Below are 14443 nucleotides of genomic sequence, written 5' to 3'. Positions count from 1 at the left end.
TAGTGGAGTAAGAATCACAAGAGTGAGTACATCACTTTCTATCAAACTTATGAAAGTAACAGCAATATGAAAGTTACAATGTCTCTTCATTTGATCCTAAAGAGAATTAATCAAGTAATGCAAAGTTCAAAGAATAAAAGTAGCATACTGTAAAGATGCAAAATATTCCAAGAACAAGTGCACATAAATGTTCTGTTTTGTTAACAGTTCATTTGTAATTTTAATTTAGAAGTAAAAATTCTTTTAAATCAATATCTTTTGTTATCTAATTCTGACAGGAAACAGAAAGACATAGGAGTAAAGGATTTACAAGGCTATGAAATTATGTTAAATGGCAATTTGGAATTTTGTACAGTGTATACAGAAATAGGTGTTGCTCCATTTCTGGAAACATCAAGGAAATATGGGATAATTTCAAATAATTCCAATATTACCAAAGGGGAAGAAAGAATTATCAGTAAAGCCATCCATTATTATAAGATTTTTCTTTTATTATCCATCAAAGTCACTTTTGGAATAATAGCCCAAGCTTAAATAAGCAAAATATTGCTTACAAATAAGTATTGAAAAATATCTTTGAGGTAATAAATGTTTGAATTTTTTCAGGAAATCTTTGATTTAGGCCTAAATAACAAATTTGTTAATTATTTTCTATTAATAGACATTAGCTCAATTTTTTCTTCTAGGTGTTATAAAAAATATAGCTGATATAGTGGAACCAATAATGGAAAACCTCCCTTTTTATAAAAAATTTCCACTTGCATATTTTGGTATCATCAATCTATACAATTAATTTCCCCATAATAATGTATTGAGGAACTATATATTGGATTCTATTATATGTACCAATGTCTTATAATGAGGTCCTTCTCATTCTTTTTAGAATGAGCTCTTATATACCAAGCATATATACCAGGAGGATCTCTGGCATTCCTTAATGTTGCTAAAATATAAAATCACAGAGACTGATTATTTCTGGATACTTAGGAATATTTAGTTTAGTGAACATTGAGGGAAGAGGAGATTCTGCAAGGCCTCTAATTCTATATTCTCATATTATAACGATTGTCTATTCTGAGGTGAAAATCACTCTGTTTCACCTCCAAATCCTTCTCTATAATTTGTCATATCAGCTGATGAAACAGGTTCCTATGGACTCTTACTCTCAACTAAAGTAAATATGGGGAATGTATCCAACTACCTATGTGACCAAAGTTTATGGGAGAAAATCCAAGTGCACAGTGACTTGTTTAATACAAATCAGGGTCACGGAACTGGTGCCACTAGAAAACTAAGCATTGATTATTGCCAATTGCTTAAAATAATTTTAAAGTATGTAAGTGTTTAATTATTTCATTCTGCTTTTATAGATGACATATTTAGCACTGTCTTAAAAATTGTTATACATACATAGGGGATCTGAGCAGCTACCATTTCCTCATATACTTGCTGCACCTGTGAAGTATTTCTGTATCCATAACGACATAATTGGAATCCCAAAGACCAATAAGGTGGCATGACTGGTCGGCCAATTACCTTTGAAAAAAAAATTATTTGTGAACTAAGATAATTACTTTGTATTATAAAGAAAAGTTTACGTTTTTTTTAAAAAAATGTGCAATCATACTTCATGGTATTGCTTTGTTGCAACTTCTGGAGTTGGGCCCAAAAACATATAAAAGTCCAAGATTCCTCCAATTACGCGGTAAGTTAGAGCAGGTGTTGGCTGAAATGTAACATCTGGAAATCCAAAATATAATTACATTTTTATCTATATATAAGGTATTATTTTATTAAAGAGTTACATAAAATACGAGAAATTCAACAAGTGATTGTTTTACCCATTCCATTGCTGTTAAGTAAGAGAACCCCATGAGCATGGCCGTCATCTTCCAGAGCCATGTAATAGGGATGAAATCCATAGGAATTAAGTTTATACTAAAATAAAAAAAATAAACATAATATATTTCTAAATAATAATAGCATGTCAATTTTGTCAATATAACATTTAAATTCATTATAAGATTGAGCCTAGGAATTAATAGTTCCTTCTTTGGACACACAAACTACTCTTGAATTAAAATAAATGTATTTCCCTTAGAAAATAATTTCTTTATTATTTGAACTGTCACTGCTTTAGAGCATGAAAATGAATATATAAATGTGTAACATCCACAAACACTGCCATGATAACTGATGTAAAAACCACTGGTATTAGACTAGTTGAGCTTCTTTCCACAGGTTATATCTCTTAATTTATTTATAAGTTGTCACTTCTTTTTCAGTAATAAAATGTCCTAGAAATGATTAAAGTGATCAAAGAACTCAAATTTCTTAAGTACTTACTATGGTAATATCTAAGTTTATGTGATATTTTATAATAATATTTTAAATGTTAATATCTTGTTTATATAATAGTTTATATTTATAAAGCAGTTGATTTCATTTTAAGCTAGATCTTTTCATTTTTCAGAATAGAAAACCTGTACTCAGGGTCATGAAATGACTTGTCAAAGGTTACAAAACTTATAAGTTTATGATACCTAATCAAATTGATATCTTTGACCCCACACTGAATCTCAGTAATCGATTAGCATGTGAAAGAAAATTCAGATATTGAGAATCAAGATTATCTTAACCTGATAATGCCAATACTAAAGTTGAAGGGATTTAAAGAAGTAAATTTTCGTAAAACATATTTTTTCAAATTAGTATAAATTAAAAACAGCCTTCATAACCTAAGTTTGAACTATTGTGATACAAATAAAAGTTGTTTGAGCACCTAACAATAAAAAGTGGTTGCAATAGTGCACACATTTATATCTCATACTGAATATACCTTTAAGTACACATCACACATGAAAAATGCAAATGAGCTAGTATTTTTATTAAAATATATTTTATCATGATATGTTTAGAATAATTACAGTTAATATTAGTTGTTGTGTAGTATATTAAGTACTCGTGAAATGTATTCCATTAAGAAGATAAAACATTGGGAAAAGTGACATGAGCATATAAATACATTTTCTAAAGATGTAACTAGCAGTATGGCCTCAAAAAAATGCACAACTGCAGCTGGATGTCATAAAGGAAAAAGTTAGCATCAAATCATTATCTAAGAAGTAGAAACAAATTTTAAGTAGAACCCTAGTCAGTTATTTTCTGCAAGCTGAGAGTAAACATGGATTTGGCAAGGAATACTGAATCTGAAGATTCTTTCTCTGAGGTTGGCAGAGTGAGGAAGTGGCTCACACCTCCGCTTCTCACTGTGGTCAGTGATGTGATGCATCCCATCCTCTACTTGCACCTATGATTTATGGTGACTTTTTTTTGTTTTTCAGAAAATCACCGTAGCAGCTCTAGGGATCTCCAGCCCCTTTGCCATTACTTCAACTGAAATACAGGCCTACAAAGAAGTGGCTTGGGATCCTAATCCCGGTCTTAGCTGCCTCATGAGGTATTTAAATATTGGTACCTACCCCAGGGGGTTGATCTCTTGTGAACATTCCCCAAGTATGCCAGTTCAGATCTCGCTTAAATGCTGTGTGTTCCACTTCTCCAAAACCGTATATGTATTCTGATGGCAGGCGAGTAGATATTTGAATGAACTGGTCATTAAAAGCAAATCCAGGTAGTTGAGAATCCCAACTGAAAATAAAAGAAAACAATTCTATTCCTATAAACATATACAAAGAAGTATCACAAATAATAATGGTAATTCTTTCTTAGGTGATCTGAAAATCAATAATATTTTTGTGTATATACCTTATTGTACCTGGATACCAAATTGAAATAGATAATTATTCCAATACATTTTTCTTTCGGTTAAGTTAAGGAATATATAAAACATGTTTCATATATTCAGCATTATTAATAATATCTATATCTAATAATATGATTAATATTATTATATATATTTATCTTTAGACATACATTGTTTTAAAAATAAAATTTTAAAATAAAATTAATATGAACTTATAAATAATATATGACCTAGGAGTAATATAAGTCCTAGGAATTAAAAGTCATCTATTTTTCTGTTCCCTTAAGATAATCACAGTAAATTTCTTCTACACATAGAATAAAAAGAAATCAATATTAAAATGAACTATAAAGGTATATGGATATTTTAATTCCAAACTTTCCCTAATTACTACTCCCAATCATTTTCTTCTTCTTTTATTTTGTATTTATAAAAATTGGTGTTTATGAAGAAACCCAGAAGAAATGTGTTACACAGAATGTATTGTTTTTCTAGTCATTTGCAAGAACATAAAGGAGGAGCAAAAGAAATTAAAGTTGGCAGGGAGGGGCCAGCCCTGTGGCGTAGCGGTTAAGTGCATGTGCTCTGCTGCTGGCGGCCCGGGTTCAGATCCCGGGCACGCACTGATGCACCGCTTGTCAGGCCATGCTGTGGTTGTGTCCCATATAAAGTAGAGGAAGATGGGCATGAATGTTAGACCATGGCCAGTCTTCCTCAGCAATAAGAGGAGGATTGGCTTGGCTGTTAATCAGAGCTGATCTTCCTCACACAAAAAAAATAATAAATAAAGTTGGCAGGGAAAGGAAATATAAGTATTATGAAAAATTTGGGACATATTCAAATTTTTATATTAATGATTTTGGAAAAGTATTTACTAAAGAATAATATTTTCCAAGTAACAATAAATAATGTCTTTGAACCAGGAATTTTTTACAAAATGATTTAACTTCTTATCCTTTGGAACAAAAAGATTGTCATAACAAGTTTTAAAACAATTGTTTTAAAATTTGTAAAGCAGTACAGACATACTTTTCTTTATTATTTGTATCCATCCTCACAATATCTTCTAAAGTATTGCATGGCAAGCTTAAATTACATAAAAGTATCTTTTAATATACTGTACATTGTAGAGATTTTTACTAAAATAAAGATAATAATTTTTTACTTAAATTTATTCATTGTAACATAAAAATATATCTAGATCATAATTTCCTTTCATCAGTACCTGCAGAGATAATATTAACTATATCCAATTCCAGGACGATAAACTCCAAATTTCAACAGTTCTAATAAAATATTTACATAACACATTTCCAATTACTTATTTTGCCAATACTCATGCTTTTCAAGAGGAATCTTGGTTTTGGATCTCAACTTGATTAGAAGAATGAGTCTGATATTTAATAATGAAATTAATTACATCCAAAGTGTAAATGAAATTTTAGACCAATCCTTAAAGATAGTCAGATGGGAGTGATAATTTAATTTGTTTAGTTTAAAAATACTGGGGCCAGCCCCATGGCATAGCAGTTAAGTGTGTGCGCTCTGCTGCTGGTGGCCTGGGTTTGGATCCCAGGCACGCACAGACGCACCGCTTTTCAGGCCATGCTGTGGTGGCATCTCATATAAAGTGGAGGAAGATGGGCACAGATGTTAGCCCAGGGCCAGTCTTCCTCAGCAAAAAGAGGAGGATTGGCATGGATGTTAGCTCAGGGCTGATGTTCCTCACACACACACAAAAAAATGTTAAAATAGGCCAAGTTATTTAATACAACTAAAACCATTTTAGTGTGATGATGCTCTAGCACAGTGAAGGCGGTGAAAATAATCATCTTACTTTCCCCCTCCTCAGCTAAAATCAATATCCTTCATATGAAATAATTCAATCACTTACATAACTGTTCCTGTGCTTCTCCGTCGAATCTGTATGCCAAAAGGATTTTCCTTGATTTCAACATCGTAAAGTCTATTTTCATAAGTACTTGTTGGCGTATCTGGAATGTCTAATGGTACTGGAACTTCATATCTCTTATTTTGGGAATCATAAATCTATTGCAGAGAAATAATGAAAATAGATACATTTTGCTCGTATTGCTGACATATGCTGTAAATATCATTAAGTAATTTAAATAATGGTTCAAACAAGAATATTTAGAATTCTTGTTTATATAATTCCTAATTCTGTATCTATGGCCCATATATCTATATAGAATTCCATATACAAACATATATAGGTAATGGTATCAAATTATGTATTACATCTTCTTTTTTTTCTTTTGCTGAGGAAGATTCACTCTGAGCCAACATCTATTGCCCATCTTCCTCTTTTTTTTTTTTTTTTTTTGCTTGAGGAAGATTAGCCCTGAGCTAACATCTGTGCCAGTCTTCCTCTATTTTGTATGTGGGTCACTGCCACAGCATGGCTGACAAGTGGTGTAAGTCTGCACCCAGGATCCAAACCTGTGCACCCGGGCCACCGAAGTGGAGTGGGCCAGGGGGCTGGCCTCAACATTTTATTTTATTTTAGTGCTTTGTAATTCATTTTTCCATACAATGAGAAATCTTCAAAAAAATTTTAGAGCTAAATATTCTCTCATGTGGATACACAAAATTATTTACCACTTCATGGTTAGACACATAAGTTGTTTCAACGTTTTTTGTCATATGTATGATCCTACAATGAATGTTAGTGCTAATTGATGTTTACTCATGTCTTTATTTCTTCAGTACATTTCTTAGAAGTGAGAGTATTAGGTCAGAGTGTACTAACATTTGTAGGGTCCTTGAAATCTATTCGTAAACTGTTTTCTAGAATTAGTGTACTAACTAATAGTCTCACAAAAATGTATACTCTAACACTATTTTATGTTAAACTAGGAGCACTTTTTAAAAAATTGTCAATTATTTCCTTGCTGGTGAAGATGAACCCTTTTCTTCATGATTATTCAACATTTAGGTTTCCCATTCTTTGAATTTGCCTAATTTTCCTTTGATTTTTAATGAGTATATTTTAATATTTTTATTTCTCATTTTTACTGCTTTTTCTGTTAAATGTCTGCTTATGAGCTCAATATTTTTCTTCATTGAATGAGTTGAAATTGATTGCCATTTTTCATATATATGTCAGATATTTATCCATTTTTTGTTTGCCTTCTAATTGTTTACAGTTGGTTCATGTCAAAATATATTTACTTTTTAAGTAAGAAAATGTATAGATTTTTTTATTTATGGGATTTATGCCTTTGTATCTGTGATTTGAAAGTCCTTGACTAGCCAGATACAAGGTAAATATGGAGCTAGTTTTATTTTCTGGGCTTATGTTTGTTTGATTTATTATATATATACACATATATATCTTTTTATATGTATATATATTTTATATTTATATACATACATATACATCTTTTATGCCATCCTTTTTCAATAAACTTTCAGGTAATTCTAGCTGCAGTTCCACACAGTTTTAATTTTGTAAATTTTATTACCTCCTCTTCTTTATTTAAGTTTTAACTATTGCCATTGTCATATGTTTATTTTTCCACATGAAAGTAATGGTTATTTTATTAAATCTCAAAAAATATTCCATTGATATTTCTATGTAAATACTTTAAAAGTATCAATTGATCTAAAATGAGTTAACTTTAAAAAAATTTAGTCTTATTTAGGATTTTAATACTTATTTAATATCTATCAACACTTCTTAATAATTTTTTTCTTATATTTTTTCTTTTAATTTTTTTCTTATACAGTCAACTTACCCCTATGCTTTTTTATATTTTAATTGTTTATTTGATTGTTTTCCACATTTGATTTTGCCAATGGAATTTGTCACCATTTCAGTTGCTAAATGGTGAATGATAGTATACAGTAAAATACTTTTTTGGAGAAATTATTTTACATCCAGTCGTTTTGCTGATTTTTCTTTTCATTTCTAATAGTTTTCTTAATGGATTCCTTTGGAGCTCTGAAGTGAAAAAAATTGCCAAGTATAACTGTTGAAAGAAATTACTTTTCTTATATGTCTTATTGCATTGGCCAGAAAATTCAGATCACTACTTAAAATAATGAAAATAGTAAGCATCCTGTTTTGTTTATTTTATTCTGTTTTGTTTATTTTAATGGAACTACCAACATAGTCCAATTCTAGGTGACTTATCTATTTAGCAAGAATTTAAATTTGTTTTAAAAAAAATCACCACTATATGTTTAATTATTTGCAGTTAGCAAAAATCAGAAGCTTTACTTATTGTGCACCTAGCTAAGAGTTGTGTAGGAAACAAAAGCTTAATTTTATAGAATCAAAATGTCATCAATCCAATTAAGAATCCTTAATACTACATTAAAAATCCAAGCAACTAATCTATTCAAAATCTCTTGTCTTGAGAGATGAGTCATGTATTGACATCATTTATGTTAGACATACCTTAAACTGCAGCATCTCATTTTTGTGATATTTCACCTCCACTCGAAGAGTTGAGATGGCTTCAGAAGGTAGGTTTATTCGAGCCCGTGCAGTATTCAGTTGGAGGTCAGCTGTCACGCCCATTGATGAATACTGAGTTGAAGTGACTAAATAAGGATTGTATTCTGTAGGAAAGTAACAGTCGGGTGCTCTGGAGTCTGAAGAAACCTAAAAACACAATGCACGTTCAGTGCCAGAAATTGTAAGCATTGCAATATTCCACTCAAAAAAAACAAGGTAGACATGTTTAATCACATGTTCTAAGATTTACAAGTTTTACTGTTTAATACTAAAATGAAATTGCAATCACAACACAAAATATCTATTATGCAACCCCAGATACCATGTTCTAACATGTATAGAATACTTATATTTTGACTCTAAAGATAGACCAGTAGAGCAGGAAGATCAAATGGCATAACTTTCCAACTCAGAAAATAGAACGATTGTGTTGTCTTTGCAAAAATTAAATATATTACTGAAAAATTTTGATCCCATGCTTATTCTTACTCTTCACAGCAACTATTGCTTTTTGTGTGTAAAATGGCTTTACAACAACACTCAGAAGGGCATGTACTTAAAATTCTTTTCTTTTACTTATAACAAAACTATATTATTCCTTATTTCATGACTGGTCCTTTTACTGGTCAATTATATCCTGACCAGTATTTGAAATAGGAACTGTGGCCAAAGATCAGAGCTAATTGGTTTATATAGGAGTGGCAGCTAGGACCTAAGAAAAAGAATGATAAATTGTGGCATTGAGGGCTAGTTACCGTAATCCAGTCTCCCATCTTTCTTATTTAATAAATAATTATATTATTGGAAGAAGCAATGTGCCTGTCTACATTTCTCAATCTCTTTTTAGAAAGTTGTATATGACCACCAAAACCTCCTTAAAAGAAAAGGGTGTAAGCTGATTAAATTAGGATGTCCTTTGCCTTTCTACCTCCAGGCCTAGAATGCAAATATAATGGCAGAATCCATAACACAGCCTTGAGGAGGAAAAACAAATGATTAATATGGGACACTGAGGATAGTGAGAGGCCCTCATATTAGGTCTAGGATTCTTTTTCGTAAGAGAAAAATAAATCCTGTTTTGTTTAGCCAAATCAGATTTTAGGTCTCTGATACTCTTAACTTCAAGCAATCCTTAACTGATAGCATACTACAGTATTCATTACAAATGCACACAATTGAGTGCCAATAGAACCAGGAATATAACTGACTTTAGAAAATTGAAAAGTCTGTATACGTCTCCCTCATAGCTATCTTTCTGCTCAGTATCACTTCCCCTTTATCAATCTATAAGTGTTTATCTTTTATCTTTCTTATTGATAGTTCATCAGCATTGCTATTCTTGTAGTTATAACGAAAATAATCTTGCTATACAATTTACAAAAACATTATACAGAACTTTGGCTTAATAGTCAACAGATAATTTTTTAAAAACTTGGTTTACCCAAGTAGCATCTAATTGATTAAATTTAAAATGTATCTTTGAGTAATTTTTTTTTCAAAACTCAAACTTGCCCTTCTCCACACATCTATATGTTTTAGAAGTAGAGAAGTTACCACTTGGAACTTCTAAGATTTTTAAATCTGAGGTTTTCAGATGACATCAGAGCAATAGGAACCTCAGAGTTCATGTGAGCTTTAAGCATAAATGTGAAATTATGTAAATACAGGGATGATTTTGAACAAGCAGAGAGGTACTAAGAAATTCTAGATAAGATTTTTTTTTCTGAAATTATCAGGGATTTAGGAATTGTCAACAATTCTTCACTATGTTAAGCCTTGAGAAAAGATAACTTGTTTTCTGCAGTGTTTGATTTCCTATCCGATTAGGCAAATTAAGCCTTATGCACCAAGTGACCATGACCAGAGTAACCACACAATCCAACCATTATTTGTCCCTCCCCCTTTGATGTCTTCACTTCCTTTCTTAACAAACTTATTTTCTAAATCACTCCTTTTCATATAATCTCAATCTCTATGTCCCTCACTTGCATTCTTATACTCAATTGCAAAACAACAATCCCGGGAAAAACCTGTCCTCTACATTCTCAATGCCTGCAATTGTGGGGCTGAATGTGGCTTGAGAAATACACTCAATCATGCAGACTGCTCTCCCTCTATACAATCATGAAAGTTAGAGTGGATCCTAATGATGCAATCATATACATTTCCCGAATTCATTCACTATCACACACCCCTGGATGACATTTCCTCCTCCAACCACCAGCAAATCCTTCCCTATTCTCATTATAGCCTAATGGTTTTCCTTATTATTTCAATATGAAAGGGAAAGAAATCAGAACAAAAATCAAAAGGAAACACCACTTCTACTCACCCACCTCTTCACCTCCTGTTACAGATATGTACTGCCTGTGCTTCTACCTAAGGTGAACCATTTCATTTGTGCCCCCAACCCCATGCCTCTTGGCCTACAAAGACATTTCTCCTGCAATTCTCAAATCTGCCTCCTGCATCACTAATACTGCACTCATTATAGATTATTCTCAATGGCATAAACCAATTTTATTTCTCCCATCTTAAAAAAAAGAAACTGTAACCTCACTAATTTCTCTAACTACTGCCCCACTATTTAAATTTCTATATAGCAAAACATAAAAGTTTCACCATACTCACTAGCTCCAATTTGACCTTCATTCTCATTTGAATTCTCACTCTCACTCTAAGCAGGCTTGTACTCCCAGCACTTCATCAATATTTCTCTTATAAAAGTTACGATATACCTCCGTGCTACCAAATCCAAGTGTCAGTTTCCAGTTCTTCTCTTACTGATTTATAAGCATAATTTGCACAGTTGATAATTTTCTCTGTCTTGAAATGCCTTGTTCACTTGGCTTCTAGGAACCCACATTTTCTTCGTTTTCAAGCTAATTCTTTTGCGATTATTTCTCAGTCTCTTTTCAGTTTCCTCATCAATTCTCTGACTCTAAATGTTGGAATGACTCAGGGTTTGTATTTGAACTTTTCCGTTTTCTATCCAAGCTTATTCCTTTGATGATGTCATCCCATCGCTGCATATAAACTGACTCTAGATTTCATATCTCATCTGTGATACAAAATTCTTAATTTCATTAGTTTAAATATATCTCACAGCTGGAAAATTGCGCTTGGATTTGTATTGGACATCTCACCTTAATTTGTCCAAAACATAACTCTTTCCCCTCCAAGCTTGCTCCCCAACAGTTTTCCCAATCTATGCTGATATCAACTTTCCCTTTTTTCCAGTTGTTCAAACCAAAAACTTAAAGTCACTTTTTACTCTTCTTTTCTCTCATATTCCACATCCAATCAAAGAACAAACCTTTTTGGCTTTATCTTAAAAATATACACAGAAGTCCATCATTTATTACTAATTCTACATTTCCACTCTAGTTCAGTCTACCAATGATATTTTACCTTGATTATCGCAACAGCCTCTTTCCTGGTCTCCCTGCCTTGATCCTCTAACAGTCTATTCTCAACACAAAAGCCATTATGGTGCCATTAAGATGGAAGTTTAATCTTCTCATTTGTCTGTTTAAAACGCTCCAGAAGCATTCCATCTTGGAGTAAAGATCATAATCCTAAAAATGGCCTAAGTGATTGAGCAACATTATTTGTTCCCATATGTCTGTGATAATCATCTGCCGCTCTTCCCCTCACTCATTCTGTTTCAGACACAATGACCTCCTTGCTGTTTGCAGACTACACCAGGTACATTCTTACTTCAGAGCACTTCAGGTCGATGTTTCTTCTTTATGGAATATTATTCTCTTCCTTTCTTTCCTTCACCTCTTTTTTTAACGAATGTCATCTTCTCAAAGAAACCTTCCCTGTCCAATCACTAAAATTACACCACTGGCATTCTTCACCATTTCCCCTTTTCTGTCTTATTTTTCCCCATAGTACTTATCTAACACAACACATAATTTTATTCTTATTTCTTTGTTTTCCCACTCTAGAATATAAGCTCTATTAGGGAAGGAAGTTTTGTTTCTTTTGTTCACCTAAAACAGTTCCTAGAACACAGCAGGTTTCAATAAGTATTTGTTAAATGAATCAATGAATAAACAGTATGATCTAAAGAAGCTTAAGGGAGTTTATCTGTACCCTTAATCATCATATTTGATGGATTTCTTATGCCTGACGTTCATTTTTAAAGCTTCGTTTACTTGACCTAAGAATCTGTAAGGGTTAAAATACTAATAGTTCTGGGAAAAGTAAATTTCTCACATTTTCTTATTAAAAGTTATTTGTGCTTTAGCACCCATCCTTTAGATTCATTTTGATAATGGAAGTAAGTGAGCATGCACTGAATGCAATGGGGGATGGGTATGGATTTGAATGGAGAGCTGCAATTTAAAGAGAAGATATTGAAGACATGGAAAAATACTTCACTACTTGGCTTTTATTGATTTCAGAATCTTTTCTCCTCCTCACTTCTTTTCTTCAATTCTTCCATAAACTTTCCTAATGGTAAAGATTATGCTGCTTTATCAAGCAATGGAGAGGAAAGGGGGTAATTTCTCTAATTTCTCTGGTGGCAGAGATTCTATGTACTTCCTCATATAAAAACACAGACATTTCTGGGAAGTTGCTGGCAGATGTGTCTTGACTCTCCTCAGTGGTATAACACATGCATTTAATTTCCTGGTTATGTAAAATAAATGTTTTTCCTGACAAAACTCAATGATGTAACCAAAAGCTCAGAATTTGAAAAATAAGCACAGCAAGAGGGGACTCTTCCCATGTCACTTCCTGTAAAAACTTCTGCCATCAATAGCCATCATCGTTCTGTTGAAAAGATGACCAAAATAACTTACCACACAACATCACTTCTTAGTGGAACAGACATAGCCCATCAATCAACTTCAGAAGTTTTATAACTTGAAACAATGCTTTTGAAAGACTATCCCATACCGGCATAATACCTTGCTCACTTAAGGTAGTCAGCCGTGGCCAACATCTAATAGAATGCAATGAATAGAGCACTATTTTATGAAATAAAGTTACACTATCCAAAGTGCCTGGAGAGCAACTTACACACGCATTTAGTCTGGCATTTACAAAGCTATGTCTTTGGAGAATTAATTAAGATAAATATAAACTGTCTATCAGAAGTCTTAATTTCAAATTCCAAATGTTTCTCTAGTTGAATTTAGTTTACATGCTGTAGAACTAAAATTGTAGTATATAAAGTTTACATTGAAATGCTTATGTGAAAGCCATATCATGAATCATAATTAAAATTTTTATTACCGTATCCCAAAGACAGCCACGTTCTTCACACTTTTCTTCAGTTGCAATGTCTGCATCTGGATAACAAGTAAACTTTTCATTTTCTATAAAAGTTTGATTCCATTGGATGGCAAAATTTCCTCCAAGGTTCAAGCTGAGATTGTAAATTAGGAGATACTTTGAAAACAAAGAAAACATTAAAGAATATTTCTGACCATTAGATAATTTTAAAATACTTAACATTTATAAAATTTAGTGACCACAGCAATTCTTCAAATCAAATCATTAATAGTTCAATATAATACCTAAAGAACAGACTAGAAAGAAGAAAAATGTCATGCCGCTGAAATGGCTAGAACCTCAAGACAGGAAAACTAGGAGATATCGTAGAATACTGATGAAAAGCATTATCTTTAAATCCAGATATGAGTTTAATTCTCAGTTCTGTCATTTAATACTCTTGAGTCTTTATGAAAATTGTCTATCCTGTGTTATCCTCAATTTTGTCCCCGTATAAAATGGGGATAATGACCCCTACTAAAAAGTGTTGCTATACAGAACGAATGATATGTGAAATTTAAAGCACCTAGCAGAATGCTTGGAGCATCCTAGGTATGAAATAAATGTTAGTTCCCTCGGGGAAGAAAAAGTTGACCACTTTTATTGATCTGGAGGCTCCCAGAGTCAGAGGAGGGGAATACTTATTGCTTTAATTCTGTCCCTAATTTTATCCACTGCTTACAACATTTGAGGGACAAGATAAAGAGGAGATAATATCGCATTATGCAAAAAAGAAAAAAATGAGAGGAGAGTTTTATATATATATTCTAATACACAATTATTTCTATTATTAGAATATTGCAAAGTTATGTTTGGTTATTGTTTATATACCTTGGGAATAACATGGGTAAAACTTATCCCAGAGTTTCATCGGCATAGCTTACTTTTGATATCAACTTACT

At 32.3% G+C, this 14443-nt stretch overlaps 1 protein-coding gene across 1 annotated transcript in view; it reads right to left on the bottom strand.

The window, feature by feature from the left end:
- SI (sucrase-isomaltase) overlaps window positions 1-14443 on the bottom strand; it is a 91623-nt gene that overhangs the window by 29542 nt on the left and 47638 nt on the right. The window contains exons 24-30 of the mRNA XM_004424780.2: window positions 13503-13658; window positions 8190-8396; window positions 5661-5815; window positions 3483-3651; window positions 1842-1938; window positions 1628-1740; window positions 1411-1536 (exon numbers count right to left, since the gene is read on the bottom strand). Of these exons, the coding sequence (XP_004424837.1) occupies window positions 1411-1536; window positions 1628-1740; window positions 1842-1938; window positions 3483-3651; window positions 5661-5815; window positions 8190-8396; window positions 13503-13658 (1023 nt within the window). The remainder of the gene's footprint in view (window positions 1-1410; window positions 1537-1627; window positions 1741-1841; window positions 1939-3482; window positions 3652-5660; window positions 5816-8189; window positions 8397-13502; window positions 13659-14443) is intronic.

Source organism: Ceratotherium simum, chromosome 15 (genome assembly GCF_057802395.1).
Source record: "Ceratotherium simum simum isolate JZ-2026a chromosome 15, ASM5780239v1, whole genome shotgun sequence".
Lineage (NCBI taxonomy): Eukaryota > Metazoa > Chordata > Mammalia > Perissodactyla > Rhinocerotidae > Ceratotherium > Ceratotherium simum.
Note: the sequence above shows the minus strand (reverse complement) of the source record. Positions and strands in the feature narration are given on the sequence as shown.